This window comes from Parambassis ranga, chromosome 2, assembly GCF_900634625.1.
Source record: "Parambassis ranga chromosome 2, fParRan2.1, whole genome shotgun sequence".
Lineage (NCBI taxonomy): Eukaryota > Metazoa > Chordata > Actinopteri > Ambassidae > Parambassis > Parambassis ranga.
Genome location: NC_041023.1, coordinates 43,941,406 through 43,959,073, shown reverse-complemented (window position 1 = coordinate 43,959,073; position 17,668 = coordinate 43,941,406). Strand labels below are relative to the sequence as shown.

At 41.3% G+C, this 17,668-nt stretch overlaps 3 protein-coding genes across 3 annotated transcripts in view; all 3 read right to left on the bottom strand.

Moving 5' to 3' along the window:
- Positions 1 to 17,668, bottom strand: part of LOC114450023 (rho GTPase-activating protein 1-like) — a 150,551-nt gene that overhangs the window by 57,252 nt on the left and 75,631 nt on the right. The gene's annotated exons all lie outside the window — the stretch shown is intronic.
- LOC114444984 (NLR family CARD domain-containing protein 3-like) overlaps positions 1 to 17,668 on the bottom strand; it is a 31,721-nt gene that overhangs the window by 2,114 nt on the left and 11,939 nt on the right. The window lies entirely within an intron of this gene.
- LOC114431157 (gastrula zinc finger protein XlCGF17.1-like) lies at positions 1,906 to 7,861 on the bottom strand. Its single transcript, XM_028398761.1, has 3 exons — positions 7,831 to 7,861; positions 7,497 to 7,505; positions 1,906 to 3,558 (listed from the first exon to the last, which is right to left on the bottom strand). Exons 1-3 carry the CDS (start codon positions 7,859 to 7,861, stop codon positions 2,510 to 2,512), a joined length of 1,089 nt encoding a protein of 362 aa, XP_028254562.1. The 3' UTR covers positions 1,906 to 2,509.

Sequence of the window (17,668 nt, the reverse complement as noted above, 5' to 3'; positions counted from 1 at the left end):
TTCAAAATACTGAATGGTGTGTATCCCTCGAATGAGTTTTTACGTCAAAGGTTTGGTTTTGACACAAATAGATGTTCTTTTTGTGACGATATTGAAACTACAGATCACTTATTTTTTCAGTGTATGTTCTCAGAAGCTTTTTGGACTGATATTCATGACTGGCTTCATACCACTGTTCTACTTGAACCCTTCTATCGTAATGATATTATTTATGGTTTTATTTCACAAAGTAAGGAATATGATTTCTTGATTAACAATATCCTCATCCTTGGGAAATTTCACATTCACAAATGCAAATACATGTCAGTTAAACCTAGGTTTTTTGTGTTCCATAACGAATTTGTTTCCTTCACTAAAGCCCTTAAAATAATGAAAGGAAAGTATGCAATCAAACTTTTTAATTTGATTGACAGATTTAATTTGCTAAATAAGCCCTAGCATCCTCTTTATTTTTATGTATTTATTTCTTTTTCTCTTAGTTTTAGGGTTTTTGTATTTGCACTTTACAACCCTGAAAGAGAAGCCTACATTATAAATGTATTGTTTTTTTGTTTTTTTTTGTTTGTTTTTTTTTCTGTTATATGCACCTGTTTCTGTTTAAATGTCCATTATGAAGACATAATGCCATAATCTAATGTACATTTTGTCAATAAAAAAAAAAAAAAAAAAAAAAAACTTCCGCTGAGAACTTCTTCTTCTTCTTCTTCTTCTGTTTAATGGCGAGTGACAACCAAATTTTGAGGTGCATTACCGCCACCTACTGTTCTTCTCACCTTCCTTTAAACATAAAAACCTCTTCCTAAACACTGACTGTGTTTTTATATTTTTTAATTTATTTATTTAGTCAAACGTACACATGTTGTTTTTGTTTGGCTTCATCAGGGTAAAGTGCATTAATCACACAATTATTTTTCATAGATATTATCGATATATAAATACAGAGGAATGACTTAAACCCTTTTAGTACCTGCTCAGAGCTGCAGGTGACTTCCTCCTCACAGTCCTTCAGTCTTTCTATTTAAACAACAGACATATCAGACCCACACTCAGACAGTACTGAGCCACCTACCGCATCACGTTGCAATTCACATTGCAACTGAGAGGGCAGAACAGCACCCCTCTTTTCTCAAGCCTCAGACCTTCACCCATTTCACTTTGACTGTTGAAATGTGTAAACTGTGACATAAGAATCAGACATTACATATATACATATGTGTTAACATAAATAATAAACCACAGACAAGTACCACCAGTCAGCAATAAAGAGCTTTCTCTTTATTATGAAGACATGTATGTGTTACAACTATCATTATTGTCTGTATTATTCACAATGTGTGCAATATAATCACATGATTCACACTGTCTTCAATCAGAAGTCATCATTTAGGTGGAACATAAGAAAACACTCAGCTGGTCCCTGTGTCTTTATCAGCACAAATCAAGGTGCTGCTTCAAAAGCCCAGCCAGGGGACTCAGGCCGTTGTTCCAGCCCGGTAACGTATTGCGTCACTTCCTGTTTCGACACTGTCCTGTTTGTTTGTTCACTTGGTGTGCGCTGTTGGTAGTGATGGGCAATGAAGCTTCATGAAGCAATGAGGCTTTCCAGCCCAATGTGTTGCTCAGAGGTTCATTACTCAAAGCTTCATTCAGTACTCACTAGTGACATCTGCTGTTGGAGTTAACTGTTGGCTGCGACAGCCAAGTCATTCAAATAGATCTTAGTTTTAACAAACTACCAAAATATAGCTTTATATTCTCTATTTTCATAATAAAGATTTTTGTCAAACCCAGAAACAAGTCTGTTTTATGTCACTTTGTTACCTCTTCAACCATCAGACTCCTCAACAGCTGACAGGAGTCTGTAAGAAATGATAAAAGAAAATAAATAAATATAATAATAAAATTCTTTCAACAATTTTTTTCTCTTCTAGATTTCTTTACAGTACTGTTTAGCACTTCCCAGTTTTGTATATTTTGTCTGTGTTCTTCTAATTTATGATGACATACCTTTTTGTTAATTTTAAGAATACTCTTACAGTCAGATTTTTGACAGATTGCCGATTAATACGTCCTAATACACCAGAGGTTATGCAAATGTTACATGCCAGTTTGAGGAAATGACAAAGTGCAGAGATGCAGTTCACCTTTTCAGACTGAATATCTCCCAGCATGTTTTGCCTCCTGACAGACAGCTAAAATAGTTTTAAAGAGATTAGTTGAACAAGGGGAAGCCAATTCATTACACTGCTCCAATAAAAAATGAAATGAATGTGTTTTTTTATTTTTTGTAGACATGTACACAATTCAACATGACAGATGTCAGTGACAGGGAATATGTTGTTATGCTTCAAGTAAACTTGGTTCAAAATCCGTGCATACAGCCATCAACTGTACGAGCAGACCCTGTTTATGTGCAGTGATCTCCCACCTCATCTTACATTGCAGACACCGCTTTTCACACTCACAAAACCGTGAGCAAAAGGAAGCGTTGATCTTCTGCTCTGTCCTCTCATGTCTGTTTCTGAGATGGGTCTGTGTGGGTTCTCATGTGGCGAGTTAGATGGCCCGAAGTACGAAAACATTTGCTACATGTTTTGCAGGGAAATGGCTTCTCACCGGTGTGGGTTCTCATGTGGATAGTTAAATCACCAGATTGCATAAAACATTTCCCACATGTTTGGCAAGAAAATGGCTTCTCACCTGTGTGGGTTCTCATGTGGCAAGTTAGATGGCCCAAAGTACGAAAACATTTGCTACATGTTTTGCAGGGAAATGGCTTCTCACCGGTGTGGGTTCTCATGTGGATAGTTAAATCACCAGATTGCATAAAACATTTCCCACATGTTTGGCAAGAAAATGGCTTCACACCTGTGTGGGTTTTCATGTGGCCAGTTAGATGACCAGACATACTAAAACATTTGCCACATGTATTGCAAGAATATGGCTTCTCACCTGCGTGGGTTCTCATGTGGCAAGTTAGATTACCAGACATACTAAAACATTTGCCACATGTTTTGCATGAAAATGGCTTCTCGCCTGTGTGGGTTCTCATGTGGACAGTTAACGAACTAGATTGCATAAAACATTTCCCACATGTTTGGCAAGAAAATGGCTTCTCACCGGTGTGGGTTCTCATGTGGACCGTTAAATCACCAGAAAGCATAAAACATTTCCCACATGTTTTGCAAGGAAATGGCTTCTCACTTGTGACAATTCTCTGATGTGCCTTACTTTTCCTCTTACATGAAAATGGTTTTACACAAGGTTTACATTTTAGAATTTTTTTTCCTGGAGGACAGGTATGAGAGAGAATCCCGTCACAGCTTATTTCTGATTTGATATGATTACTTTCGGAAGCAGAAGTCACTATAGAGGGCTGAGTCTCTGCATTCAGTACATGCTGCTCTCCCTCATGATTGCTGCAGTGAACCTGCTGTCCCTCTTTAACCTGTGGGGGTTCTGGTTCCTCCCAGTTCAGACTGCAGTTCTTCTCCTGGCAACAGAGCTGCTGATCAACTAAAATCAGCTCTTCCTCATAATTGTATTGGTGAGCGAGATCTGGAGGATTAAAGCAAACCAGAAAACAGAATGTGATGATCAGAAATACATTACAGTTCAAAACAATTGCAACCTCCACAGTTCAAACAAGTAACATGACATTAGCATAGTGAATGCACACAGGCAAACATTTTGTTTGTGTATGTAGTTTGAACAGGGCTCTACCACATTGCATTTTTTTAATTGACGGTATTAAAAATGATATCGTCGCTACCTGTGTGCCCCGCTGGTATACCTTAATACCTTAATACCGCCCAACCCTATTGTGCATTGTTTAAATGTGCTAAATAAATATTTTCAATTGCTTTATTCTTTGAAACATTAAGTAAGTTGTGTATTTGCAATGCCTTGATTTTAGTCAGGTTAGTACACAGTTATAGCTTCGGTGTTTCTGTTTTGGGCCTTGGATTCCTCATTTTCGGTTTCGGCCAAGAATTTTAATTTCGGTGCATCCCTAGTATTATTAAAAGTAAAATGTATAATTAACCTGCTATATGAGATCTGCATACAGCTAAAACCAGAGGTGGGTAGAGTAGCCAAATTTTTTACTCAAGTAAGAGTAAAAAAGAAAGTACTGGGTGAAAAAACTAAGTACTGAGTAAATGTTAGAGTAACATATTTATTCCTTGTATTGATTTATGGTAATCAGACAAAAGTGAAATAAATAAAATGTTGTATTTGAAGTGTAAAAACATGAAGAGATTATTATATATTTTATACTTATGTGGGTGTTAAAGTGTGTTGTTTGACGTTGAGTTTTTGCAGAAAGGTCTGTTTTGGAAGGCAGAGCAAGCACTGCATAAGAAAGCAGTTGTTTTGCGCTTTGCACAAGCTGAACATGCTGCCGATGTGAGGCCAGGGGTCTAGTTTGATTGGCGGAACATGGTCAGGTGGTCACAGCTATTCTTCCGCTGCTTCACTTGGCTGAGGCAGAAAGATGCATGTATCGAGTAGCGAGTCAACGTTTGGCCAATATAGCAAAGTAAGAGTAGTGTTATTTACTTACAAATTTACTAGAGTAAAAGTAAAAAGTATCAGACATTAAAATGACTCATATGAGTAAATTTTTCCCAAAAAGTTACTCAAGTAAACGTAACGGAGTAAATGTAGAGCGTTACTACCCACCTCTGCCTGGTTAATTGTGAAGCAGTGCACTTAACTTTTGTGCTTGTGCACCTAAGAAAAAAAGTTAGTCTAGAGCCCAGTTTTTGTCACTGAGCCTAATATAAATGTAGCACAGAGCTCAGATTTTACATTAGAACCCTACAGGAGTCACAGTATTCACTGCTTGTTTGTAGGTTCACATACCTGTTCTGTGTAACTTTATCTCAGGTGTCAGGATAATGTTCAGCAGTGGGTCCTGATGGTTGATCTCTTCTTTGTATTGGATGACAGTTGGGTCAAAGTGGTCCAGACTGGAACTTTTGTCCTGGTTACAGAGCTGCTGGTCAGACAGGATCTCTTCCTCCTTACAGTCATGTTGTTGAGGGAGAACTGGAGGGACACATGGACACAAAGACTAATGTGATGATGGAAACATCTAAAACCTGGAACAACGAAATGAGTTAATGCAACATTAAAATACTAACAAACAGAAAATATCATAAACATTCAGGTTCTGACAAAGAAAAAAAACACTTCAAATGTTAAGTTCTGACTGATATGGAAAGGATTTTCATCAAGTTTGTCATTTTAGAGACATTTTACCTTGAGGAGCGTCGTGAGAGAGAACCATGCCATGGTTTGGTTCTGGTCCATCATAAGCAGCAGTTACTACAGAGGGATCAGTCTCCTCTTTCAGTACATGCTGCTCTCCTTCATGACTGGTGCAGACTTCCTGCTGTTCCTCTTTAACCTGTGGAGGTACTGGTTCCTCCTGGTCCAGAATGGAGTTCTTCTGGTTAGAGAGCTGCTGCTCAGCCAGAACATCCTCCACTTGACAATTGTGTTGTTGAGGGAGATCTGCAGGTCAAAGGTCAGAAGAAAACAGAGAGTTTGTTTATGTGATCTCCATGACAGTAGCTCGTTTGTCAAAAACTGAACCTCAATGATTCATCCAGGTCATTTGCTTTGAAAAGCTTGAAGCAGGACAACTGGACTTGTTAGAGTTCCTTGAAGATGTTTAGCTGCTCCTACAAGCTGCTTCAAGCCTCTGAACAGTTCAGCACCTTCTTATACTAAAACTATACTACTTTTGTTTTTACAGTTGGTTTCACTTTTTAGTAACATTGGAGCCTTTGTTTAGATATTTATTCAGAATACAGTTCATTCACATACAGTCCACAGCAGCTCTCATTAACCCTTCAGAGTGCTGAAGTAAAAAACTGAACACACCTTTAAGTTGGATCCATTCTCCGCGAGAACAGAGAACTCCGTCCCCCCTGCAGACGTTACGCCCACAAAATGACGTCATTTTTCATCTCGGACCGCCCGCTGTGCAGCGATCTCGTGCACAGGGTCCGGGCAGAACTTTTTCTCTCAGTGCTGTGCGTCAACCATGCTGTGATTGGTCGGAATTTATTGTGGGCGTGATGAATGTGAAGAAGCGCAAGAGCTTCAGGTGCAGACACACAGACAGAAGGAGGAAGTACAACGACGATGGACAGTTTAGATGAGCAGCTGCAAACAGCTGCTGGAAGGAGAAACACGGCGCACAGAGAGTGTCTGTCCAAAAGGTGGCGATAAAAATGAATCCCAGTATTGATCACGGTGTTACAGCGGCTCGCGCACATTAAACACCAGGAGGCGGGATGTATTATTGCAGACAGTCATCCACACGTTCACAGAGTTAAACTCACACAGACCAGAGGTCTGCTACAGTCAGCTACACTGATCTTCTATCTATTGTCACGCTGAGCGACCACGACTGTGCTCACAATTTGCAATACAATTGCATTGTCATCCTTTTGTGTGTGACGTGCGCTGCGTAGGAGGGCCATATGAGGAGTTCTGCACACACACGTCTTGCAGAGTATGGTACCTCCGTGCCGAAAAGAACTTTTTTTTTTACTCTTACCAGCCGTGGAGCGAGTTCTCTGTTCTCGTGGAGTATGTAACAGCCTTTACTGTCACATCATGTTTAATTAGTTAGCAGCACAAACATGTTCATCTCTCCAGTTTCAGACTGCATGGTCTCCTAAATATACACATTGTGCTTCTGATCAACCGTAATCTGTTAATATGATTTGTCTTCTATACCCTAACTAGGAATGCCAGATTCTGATTTCCAGGTTTTGATTGAGTTTGACCTGCTGCTACTGATTTTAGCTGATTACGATTTCATTTTTTCAAACCACTTCACAGTGGAGCTGTAATCGGGCCTTTTTTCTATCTTTAGATCAAATAGAACAGAAAATTCTCAATCAGCTTTTCACTAATATAATGTGTGTTAACAGAATCAGAACAGGTGAACAGACACTCTTCAAGTCTGCCATTATATAGGGGAGCAGCTATTTTCTATACAGCAGCAGATCATAGCAGAAGTCATTTAAGGTCACCTTTCCTATAGAACAGGTCTTTACCTTGTTCTTTTATCAAACAAACTAAACAGCCTTATGTTGTTTATCTTATTTATCTTACTAACACATAAACAGTAATAAAAACACATTATAGTATAGAGTAATAAACACTTAAAAGAATGAATACTTCATGTTAGGGACACACTTCTAGATATGCGAACCCACACTGCATGATAACACCGTGCAGAATCAAATCTTTCACCCTTCAGAAATAACAGCAGCTGCTCCGTAGTTTCCAACAGTAAATAAACGAAGCACAGAGCTCTGAGGAGCTGAAGCAGAGAGAGAAAAGCTGGAGGGACACATCTGTAGCTTCAAGTCATGAAGTCAGTGTCCTCCTGTTAGAAACACTATGTGCTGAATGTGCACTCTTTTCAAACAGAGCCGTTGTTGTTCCGTGACATTGTCATGTTTACATACCTGTTCTGTGTAACTTGATCTCAGGCTTCAGGAGGAGATCCAGTAGTTTGCGCTGACGGTCCATCTCTTCCTCGTACTGGACGATAGTTTGTTCAAACGCTCCCATTATTTCAGCAGCAGCAGCAGTTAGCCGCTCGCTGATAAAACCTCTCAGAAACTCAGCAGCAGCCATTCAGATGTGATAAAACACTCACAGTAGTTACACTTGTGTTCAGCTTCTGCTGTCGCTGTGCTCGTCTTTGTTTTCTTCTTCCACTTCCTCCTTCTCTTCTTCTTCTTCTTCAGTGTATTGGCGATTGGCTGCCAGCTTGCAAGGCGCATTACCGCCACCTACCGGACTGGAGTGTGAACAGGCGATTCGACATTTTCTTTCTGTCCTGTCCCTGTGATAAAGATCATACGACTTCATAAATAAGTCTCTCAGTTTTCCAGAAATTTCCCCTAAAATACTGTTAACAGATAAAATAAGACTTTATTGATCCCTGGATGAAAATTGATTTGTTACGGCAGCAGAACAAATAATAAGACAATGCAGAGTGTGCTACTAGAGAAGCATAAAAACTAGAATTAAGAAATAAAAGAGAATAAAACAGAAATAAGAATAGCCATGAGATATTGATGCAGAATCTCAGTCACAATCCTCATATCCCGCCACAATGTCTACTGCTTTGATCACCATTTGCTAATAACCTAATATGCACCCCTTGTTGTCTGCCCCATTGATCAAGGTTGGCTCATACACAGCCTTTGTTAGAGCATGACAAAGCGTCACCCCCTAGTGCTTCAGGTGCTGTCTTCACCACTCCTGTCTATTGTTAACTGCCTCCCAGACTTTGTGACACCTCCTCGTCCTGTCTTTGTAAGATGTCTTCCTGACCCCGACCTGTGAACACTGTAATTTCAGGTCCAAATGATTATGAAATGCCTTTAACACTGTTAAAAATAACAACAATATAAACTGATGTTACTGACCTACAATAAAGTCAGATTCAGAAAGTGAAGACTTATTTCTCACCTCGTGTTTTCAAACACATATTCCACTGAAGTATTTTTGAGATAGAAGAGAATGTTTCCAAAGGAGCAGCCATGTTTGTCTGTCTGCTCACCTCTGGGTCTCCAAACAGAACAACAGGGAGTGAAGGAGGGAGGTCTCACTCTGTCCTGATAGCGTGCGTCACTGCGTGTTTGTGTATAATGTGAATACGGTGAATGATCAAAGGAGTGAGAGCTCCTAAACAACACAGAGGTTTTGGGGCCATGACAACAAACCATCTATGATGCTGCTCTGGCTTGTTAGTTAGCTAACAAGTTAGCTACTGTCTGCTAACATAAGTCCGTTCATCAATGACGGGCTGATTAACGGTAAACTAAAGTAAGAATACTGCTACTGTCAGCTGGTTTTATGAGTTAAATACAGGGTAAAAAAGTGGGGAATGATTATTCTTCTTCCATATTTATCATCCATTCAGCCTCTCTTCACTCGATGCCCACAGTTATCAAAATGACTAGTTGCCCAAAGTGTGTACACATTACAACCTTTTATGCTGCTTATTAAAATCTGAAAGCACTATCATTGCTAACAAAGAATTATATGTATGTATAAAATGCAGTCCTATTGTAGTACAGTGAAATATTTTTGTTTTGTCTGAATAAGCAAGGACATATGTTTGATCCAGTACAATTGTAGTGCTCTCCCCTTCTTCCTCTCTCTCTGTGTACTCTAAAGTGTGTTGTGTACTCTAAAGTGTGTTGTGTACTCTAAAGTGTGTTGTGTACTCTAAAGTGTGTTGTGTACTCTAAAGTGTGTACTCTACTCTAAAGTGTGTAGTGTACTCTACTCTAAAGTTTGTAGTGTACTCTACTCTAAAGTGTGTAGTGTACTCTACTCTAAAGTGTGTAGTGTACTCTACTCTAAAGTGTGTAGTGTACTCTACTCTAAAGTGTGTTGTGTACTCTAAAGTGTGTACTCTACTCTAAAGTGTGTACTCTAAAGTGTGTAGTGTACTCTACTCTAAAGTGTGTACTCTACTCTAAAGTGTGTAGACTCACCAAGGAAATAAAGGCGGCAAAAATACTCAGAAAAGTTGAAAAACAGCTTTTCTGCTAACGACCATGCATGTCCATCCTGTGTGTTGAGATCACAAACCACAGGAGACGACTTCCCCCACTGCTGACGAATTTAAGACTTTCTACTGCAGGTTTGAGAAGGACCACTTCACACCCCTCACCTGCACCACGACGACCCACTCAGCACCCCTATAAGGGACCACCATCTCATCACAACCACCAACACGACGACCCCACTCAGTAGCAGCTCCATCATGATGACCACCAGAACGACCCCACTCAGCTGATTGATGAACAATGACTTCTGAACTATACCAGTGAATTTAACAGGGACATGTCAGACATCTGTCTGTGAGCTCCAGACAAAGTGTGTCATGCAGCAAAACAGCAACAACCACACAAGTTGTTTTACAACAAATGGTTATGGATGAACAAAGAATATATAATATAAGATTATAAGAATACATAAACTTCTAATATTGTTATTGTGTGTAATGAAATACATGTACGGCACAGAGTAGCTTCATGTTAAAGTGACTCACCTCTGCCGTGGTGATGTTAGTGTCACTCTCTCCAAGTACAACGTCCTCCATCCATTAATCAGTCCTGGAATGATAAAATAAAGATAAGAAGTCATTTTGAACACTTCAGCATGTCTCAGTCCTGGAGGCTGCTGCTTGGAAAACACCTCAGACTGCAACAATAACTGCAGACATGTTAAACAGCTGTTTACTGTTAAACTGATAAACCCTGAAAACATTAGCTGGACAACTCAAAAGACATTTAAGCAGCAACGAGAGGGATTATCCCACTGGACTGTTATATTGCAGGCTTCTATCTGAAGTGTTCAAACATTTTAAGTGAAACAGAAATGCATAGAGGCCAAACTCACACAAGTTTGATGTACCAGGTGTAGTTTTGGTGGCTACACATGTTCAGAAACTATTCTGTTGTAGCAGCTGAGCTTTGCAAAGCAGTGAGCCACCTGCTGGTGATCAGCTGCATGTACCAGAAGCAGACAGAGATTTCTAATATGATGTTAAAGGTGTCACAGAGGAGGATCTGACTGTCTGACATCTGATTCTTCTGTTAACATCAGACACATCACAGTTTGGTCCGTTTTCAGATCACACACAGCGGTATCAATAATACTGAGCAGACATTACACACTCCATCAAACACACACACTGCTCACTTATAAAAGGGATAATAAGTAAAGTTCTTTACAATAAATTCACATTCACGTTTTGTTATCTCTTCACACATTATGTATGACAGTGAGTTAAAGGTGGAATATGTAGTCAGAGTTAATACCAAATATTGACACTAGGTGGCAGCACTTCAGCCTTCACCCCACTGCTGCACTACCAGCACCACTCTCAGTGCTTTTTGTGTCCATTTAATGTACAACATGATTCAATTCAATGTTATTTTTTATGAAAAACTATGTGTAGTATTTCTATGTGTTTAGCTGACATGTTGTTCAGGTTCCATTGGACACATATACTAGATGGAAGCTGCAGCAGGATTGACTGATGACTGATCACAGTGGAGCAGGAGCAGCTGCCCATGCTCCAGCGACACAAACTGCATGTCCAGTCTGTGTGTCCTGCAAACAGTTTTAAGATTACGATTTAGATTAAGAAACATTAATTAGTCCCACAATGGGGAAATTGCATTTTTGCAACAGCAGATACAGACAGCAAAGGATAAGTTAAGAAAAGATATATACATGATAAAATAAACTACCAATAAAATATAGAATAGAATAGAATAGAATAGAAAAAGAGTTTACAGAATACTGTACATAGTGCATCAAAAACTAAATAAATAATTTATTGTACACTGTGGTGTGTGAATATTGCACCTATCAGAAGTGTTTATTATAGTCTGACAGCAGCAGGAAGAAAAGACCTTCTGTATCTCTCCACACACCGAGGGTGGAGCAGTCTCCCACTGAAGCTGCTCTGCAGTGCTGACAGGGCGTCCTACAGGGGGTGGGACTCATTGTCCAGCATGGATGTCAGTTTTGTCAGGACCCTTCTGTCCCCCACCTCCTGGGGCAGAGTGTCGTCTGCAAAAGTCCATATCATGTTTGCTGCATGTTTGCTCCTTTCTCTCTCTCCTTCATCCTCTCTGTCCCGTCTCCCTCTTCTTCTCCTCCTCTACCCGGCCGACTGGCAGCATGAATGGTTCCTCCTTAAGTAGACAGGTCCTGCTCAAGGTTTCTTCCTCTGAAAGGGAGTTTTTCCTTGCCACAGTGCTCTTAAGGGAGTTCAGGCTCTGGGTTTCTGTAAAGCGCTTTGAGACCATTTCTGATTGTGTAATGCGCTATATAAATAACACTGAATTGAATTGTACTCCGCGTCGTCATCATCACTGATGAGACCAACAATCGCAGTGTCGTCAGAGAACTTCTGCAGCACACAGCCGTCAGTGTTGTGTAGAGGGTGAAGAGGAAGGGGGCCAGGACAGTCAATTGAGGGGCACCCGTGCTACAGGTGAGCAGGTTAGACACACAGTTCTGGGCTCGCACAAACTGTGGTCGGTTTGTGAGGTAGTCCCTGATCCACTCTGACAGCAGATGGTCCACCCCTGTCTGCTCCAGTTTGTCCTTCAGGATCGCCAGCTGGATGGTGTTTAAAGCACTGGAAAAATCAAAGAAAGTGATTCTCAGTGCTGCCGGGCTTCTCCAGGTGAGAGAGAGCTCAGTGTAGCAGGAAGGTGACAGCATCCTCCACTCCAACATTAGGCCTGTAGGCAAACTGCAGCGGATCCATGGAGGAGCCCACTGTGGAGCGGAGGTGTCTCAGGACCAGTCTCTCCAGTGTCTTCATCAGGTGTGATGTCAAAGTCCGTAGCTGCTGAGATCTTTGGGGTGCGATGTTTTAGGCACAGCTGTTAGCTGTATTTCCTCCCTAATTTGCTGTTGTCTCTCCGTCAGTGTCCCTGCGCTCCCAGCGTGACGCTGGGTGTCATCAGGATCTGGGTCTGCGTTCCCTGATGTGGCTTGTGGAACCAATCGGTGAGAGCTGTGGGCTTTTTGAAGAGGAGAGCAGCGGGCCTTCTGCATACCAGACAGACAGACACTGCTTGTTGCAATCAACTGGAGCTCTCTGAAAGACTGAAACACATGCTTCCCTGCATATTGCAATATGAATGAGCTAGTAAATAGTATCAGATTAACATCAGTTATTAAATGAAAGCCAATATGCATTTAGAATGAAAAGATCAACCTCAATGGCAACAACTGATGCAACAGAAGAAATCTCAAATGTGCTGGACAGTAAAAAAACAAATCTGCCTGGAACTGGGTTAAAGTGATTTAACTGATAGACTACAATATGTGGAGATGGAAGTTTTCTTCTAGGTGTCTTGACATTGCTTGTGGTGTCCACCAGGGGTAAGTATTAGGCCCTAAACTATTCAACTTGTATATTAATGATGTATTCAATGTATTCTGTCGCTGTCCAGTGCTGAAATCATTGAACCGCACTGTAGACCGGTGGCGCTGTCCAGTGCTGAAACTGCTAGTGGGGCTGCTCCCTCTGCGCCCTCGCCTAATGCTGATTGTTGTGATGAACAGCTAGGGTCTCAGGATTAGGGTTCAGTAAGGGAAACTACAAAAACAGACTATTATTTGCTTAAAATTAACTCTAACAGTGCAGTCAGAGTCCAAACAGTGTGTCTGACCTCATATCAGGATGAACTTTATCATTACACAGCTTTCCTTTGACTGCACACAGTGTTCAGACAAACAGGAAGCAGTGACATGGGCTCACTGGTGATGTGAGCTGTTGAATGTAATTATATTGTCATCAGTGCTGGTTTGATCACACAAATATATAGATGCTAATCTAACAAGTCAGCCAGTCACCATTACTGTACAGCTATCACTGTCTTTCCTGGGCATCTGCTCTTATTGCAGAAACTTATCTTTGACTATGCTGTCCTCCAGGCCATGACATGACAAAGTCACACATTTCTAGCCCTTCAGTTAGCATTGGACTGCCTGACCTGACTAGACTATTTGTGCTGTTACAACCATTACTCATTACTGTTAGGATTAAAACCCAAGAAAACAACTGTAAGTTACATGCTTTTTTTCCTGCAAGGAGCAGTCACATACACAGACAGAAGTCTCTGAAGGAATACTCAAGGTCTTTCCTGAGCCGCTTATTACAAGGAAAAACAAAATCATATATCAAGGTTAAAAATCTACATGTCACATGTAACACGTGGGGAGGATACATGCTGCATTTTCACTGACCGCTTTTTTTAAATCTAAGAACAAGAGCAGAACTTCATGTGTGGCTTCTAATGTGGACAGCTAAACTATTGCTTCGACTAAAACATTTCCCACGTTTTGCAAGAAAATGGCTTCTCACCTGTGTGGGTTTTCATATGATGAATCAAATCATAATTTCGACCAAAACATCTGCCACATGTTTTGCAAGAAAACGGCTTCTCTCCTGTGTGGGTTCTCATGTGGCGAGTCAACGCATAATTTCGACCGAAACATTTCCCACATGTTTTGCAAGAAAATGGCTTCTCACCTGTGTGAGTTCTTATGTGGTCACTTAAATAACCAACTTTCCTAAAACATTTCCCACATGTTTTGCAAGAAAATGTTTTTTTTGGAAAAAGATTTTACACAATGTTCATATTTTAGAGATTTTTTTCCTGGAGGAGACTTTTGAGACAGAAGCATGCCACGGCTTGTTTCTGGTTCAATATAGGTACTTTCAGTCACTATAGAGGGCTCAGTCTCCTCATTCAGTACATGCTGTTCTTCCTCCTGATTGCTGCAGAAAACCTGCTGTTCCTCTTTAACCTGTGGGGGTTCTGGTTCCTCCCAGGCCAGACTGCAGTTCCTCTCCTGGTTACAGAGCTGCTGGTCAGCTATAATCTGCTCTTCCTCCTTATAATTGTGTTGTTGAGAGAGATCTGGAGGATTAAGGGACACAATAAAACACAGCATGTGACGATCAGAAAATATAATCTAGTTCAAAACAATTGCAGGCTCCACAGTGCAAACAAGTTGACATAAGAATAGTGAATGCACACAGGGAAACAGGCTTTAAGCTGGATCCATACTCTACGAGAACAGAGAACTCGCTCCTCGCTCCTCGCTGCCGGTGCTCCGCCTACAAAATGACGCCATTTTTCTCTTGGAGCGCCTGTTCTGCAGCGCTCTCTGACACATGGCCCAGGCAGAACTTTTTCTCTCAGTGGTGTGTGAGAGCAATTCTGTGATTGGTCGAAATTTAGTGGGCGTGATGAATGTGGAGAAGCGCAAGAGCTTCTTCAGGTGCAGAACACACAGACAGAAGGAGGAAGTACAATGACGATGGACAGTTTAGATGAGCAGCTGGCAAACAGCTCCTGGAAGGAGAAACACGGCGCACAGAGAGTGTCTGTCCAAAAGGTGGCAATAAAAATTAATCCCAGTATTGATCACGGCGTTACAGTGGCTGGACTCTCCCTTAGTTTGTGACTTGATTTTGAGTCTGTTTATGAGACCGTTTATTTACTGTATTTGGGAGTGAGTTGTTATATTGAAAATAATAACCTGGTCACAGCATTCCTGAGTCTGGCTTTTCTGTTAAATTTGTTTGTAGTGTGGGGCAGGGGTGGGGCTAGAAGGTATTCTAGTTAACTTAAAAGCGACAAGCTAAATCTTGTCTGGCCCCAACTTAATTTTTAATTCTAATAGGTTTCCCCTAACGCTACAAGAGCTATGATTAGGATCCTACAGGAGTCACAGGATTCACTGCTTGTTTGTAGGTTCACATACCTGTTCTGTGTAACTGTATCTCAGGTGTCAGGATAATGTTCAGCAGTGGGTCCTGATGGTTGATCTCTTCTTTGTATTGGATGACAGTCGGGTCAAAGGGGTCCAGACTGGAACTTTTGTCCTGGTTACAGAGCTGCTGGTCAGACAGGATCTCTTCCTCCTTACAGTCATGTTGTTGAGGGAGACCTGGAGGGACAAATGGACACAAAGACTAATGTGATGATGGAAACATCTAAAACCTGGAACAACGAAATGAGTTAATGCAACATTAAAATACTAACAAACCGAAAATATCATAAACATTCAGGTTCTGACAAAGAGAAAACATTTCTGACTGATATTAAAAGGATTTTCATCAAGTTTGACATTTTAGAGACGTTTTACCTTGAGGAGCGTTGTGAGAGAGAACCATGTCATGGTTTGGTTCTGGTCCATCATAAGCAGCAGTTACTACAGAGGGATCAGTCTCCTCTTTCAGTACATGCTGCTCTCCTTCATGACTGGTGCAGACTTCCTGCTGTTCCTCTTTAACCTGTGGAGGTTCTGGTTCCTCCTGCTCCAGAATGGAGTTCTTCTTCTGGTTACAGAGCTGCTGCTCAGCCAGAACATCCTCCACTTTAAAACTGCGTTGTTGAGGGAGATCTGCAGGTCAAAGGTCAGAAGAAAACAGAGAGTTTATGTGATCTCCATGACAGTAGCTCATTTGTCAAAAACGGAACCTCAGTGATTCATCCAGGTCATTTCCTTTGAAAAGCTTGAAGCAGGACAACTGGACTTGTTAGAGTTCCTTGAAGATGTTTAGCTGCTCCTACAAGCTGCTTCAAGCCTCTGAACAGTTCAGCACCTTCTTATACTAAAACTAATGATACACTTAAACCTAATAATATTAGGGCCTTTATTTAGGTATTTATTCAGAAGTTGTGACTGACTGTGGCTGCTTTTAATCAAACTCCACATCTACAGTCCACAGCAGCTCTCATTAACCCTTCAGAGTGCTGAAGTGAAAAATGAACACCTTTACTGTCACATCATGTTAGTTTTTTCCAGACATAAAAGTTACTGCCGTGAAAACATGTGTTTTAATCATGTAATTTCCTACATTTGTACAATACATGTTTTACTTATTCTCACAGTGTCTGAACGACTTGAAAATGACAATTTCTGTGACACCAACACAGAACAATGTTGGTAGCAACAATAAAATATGTAGTCACATGTGTGAAGTGTTGTACGACAGCAAACAGGATAAGGAAAGTGAGACCAGGGAGACCTGGGTAAACTGTCCCCTGCCCCCTCCCCTTCTCACACAGCTTCTGTGTACAGCACCTTCTCAGCAAGCAGCTTTAGTGCTGCTGATGCTGCGCGCTGTTGATCATACAGTGCACAGCATCAGCAGCACAGGTGTATTCTGGCGTCACTTCCAGTGCATTTGTCCAAACCAAACCAGGAAGTAAACATCAGGATTATACTGCTGTCTGTGTCTGTCATTGGCAGACAGGAGCCACAAATCTTCTGTGGATGTTAAGCTGTCACATCTTAACCTGGCTGTGGTCTGTGGAGGTGTGTGCACCACGGCACTGCGTGGAATTCAGCTACCAGCCAACATGTAATGGATCATATGGGTGCTGTACTGTTGGACACCAAAAACCTCTGTTGACGCCGCTAAACTTTTTGTTGTGAACAAAAACTCATATTGTCGTTGTTCAGGTCACGTTTGAACGGATGAACCGCAATAAATGAAAACGTTTATCAACTTGGGCTACATCGATCATGCTCAGCTCAACGAGTGATGACGTACACAGTGGTAATGTGCGAGCGTCTTCACCCAGCTTAGCTTCAAGTCATGAAGTCAGTGTCCTCCTGTTAGAAACACTATGTGCTGAATGTGCACTCTTTTCAAACAGAGACGTTGTTGTTCCGTGACATTGTCATGTTTACATACCTGTTCTGTGTAACTTGATCTCAGGCTTCAGGAGGAGATCCAGCAGTTTGCGCTGACGGTCCATCTCTTCCTCGTACTGGACGATAGTTTGTTCAAACACTCCCAATATTTCAGCAGCAGCAGCAGTTAGCCGCTCGCTGATAAAACCTCTCAGAAACTCAGCAGCAGCCATTCAGATGTGATAAAACACTCACAGTAGTTACACTTCTGTTCAACTAGCGAACAAACTACTTCTTCTTCACATGAGGTGTGCTGTCGCTGTGCTCGTCTTTTTCTGTTCCATCTACTTCCTTCTTTTCTTCTTCATCAGTTTATTGGCGGTGGGAGCCACCTTGTAAGGCGCATTACCGCCGCCTACCGGACTGG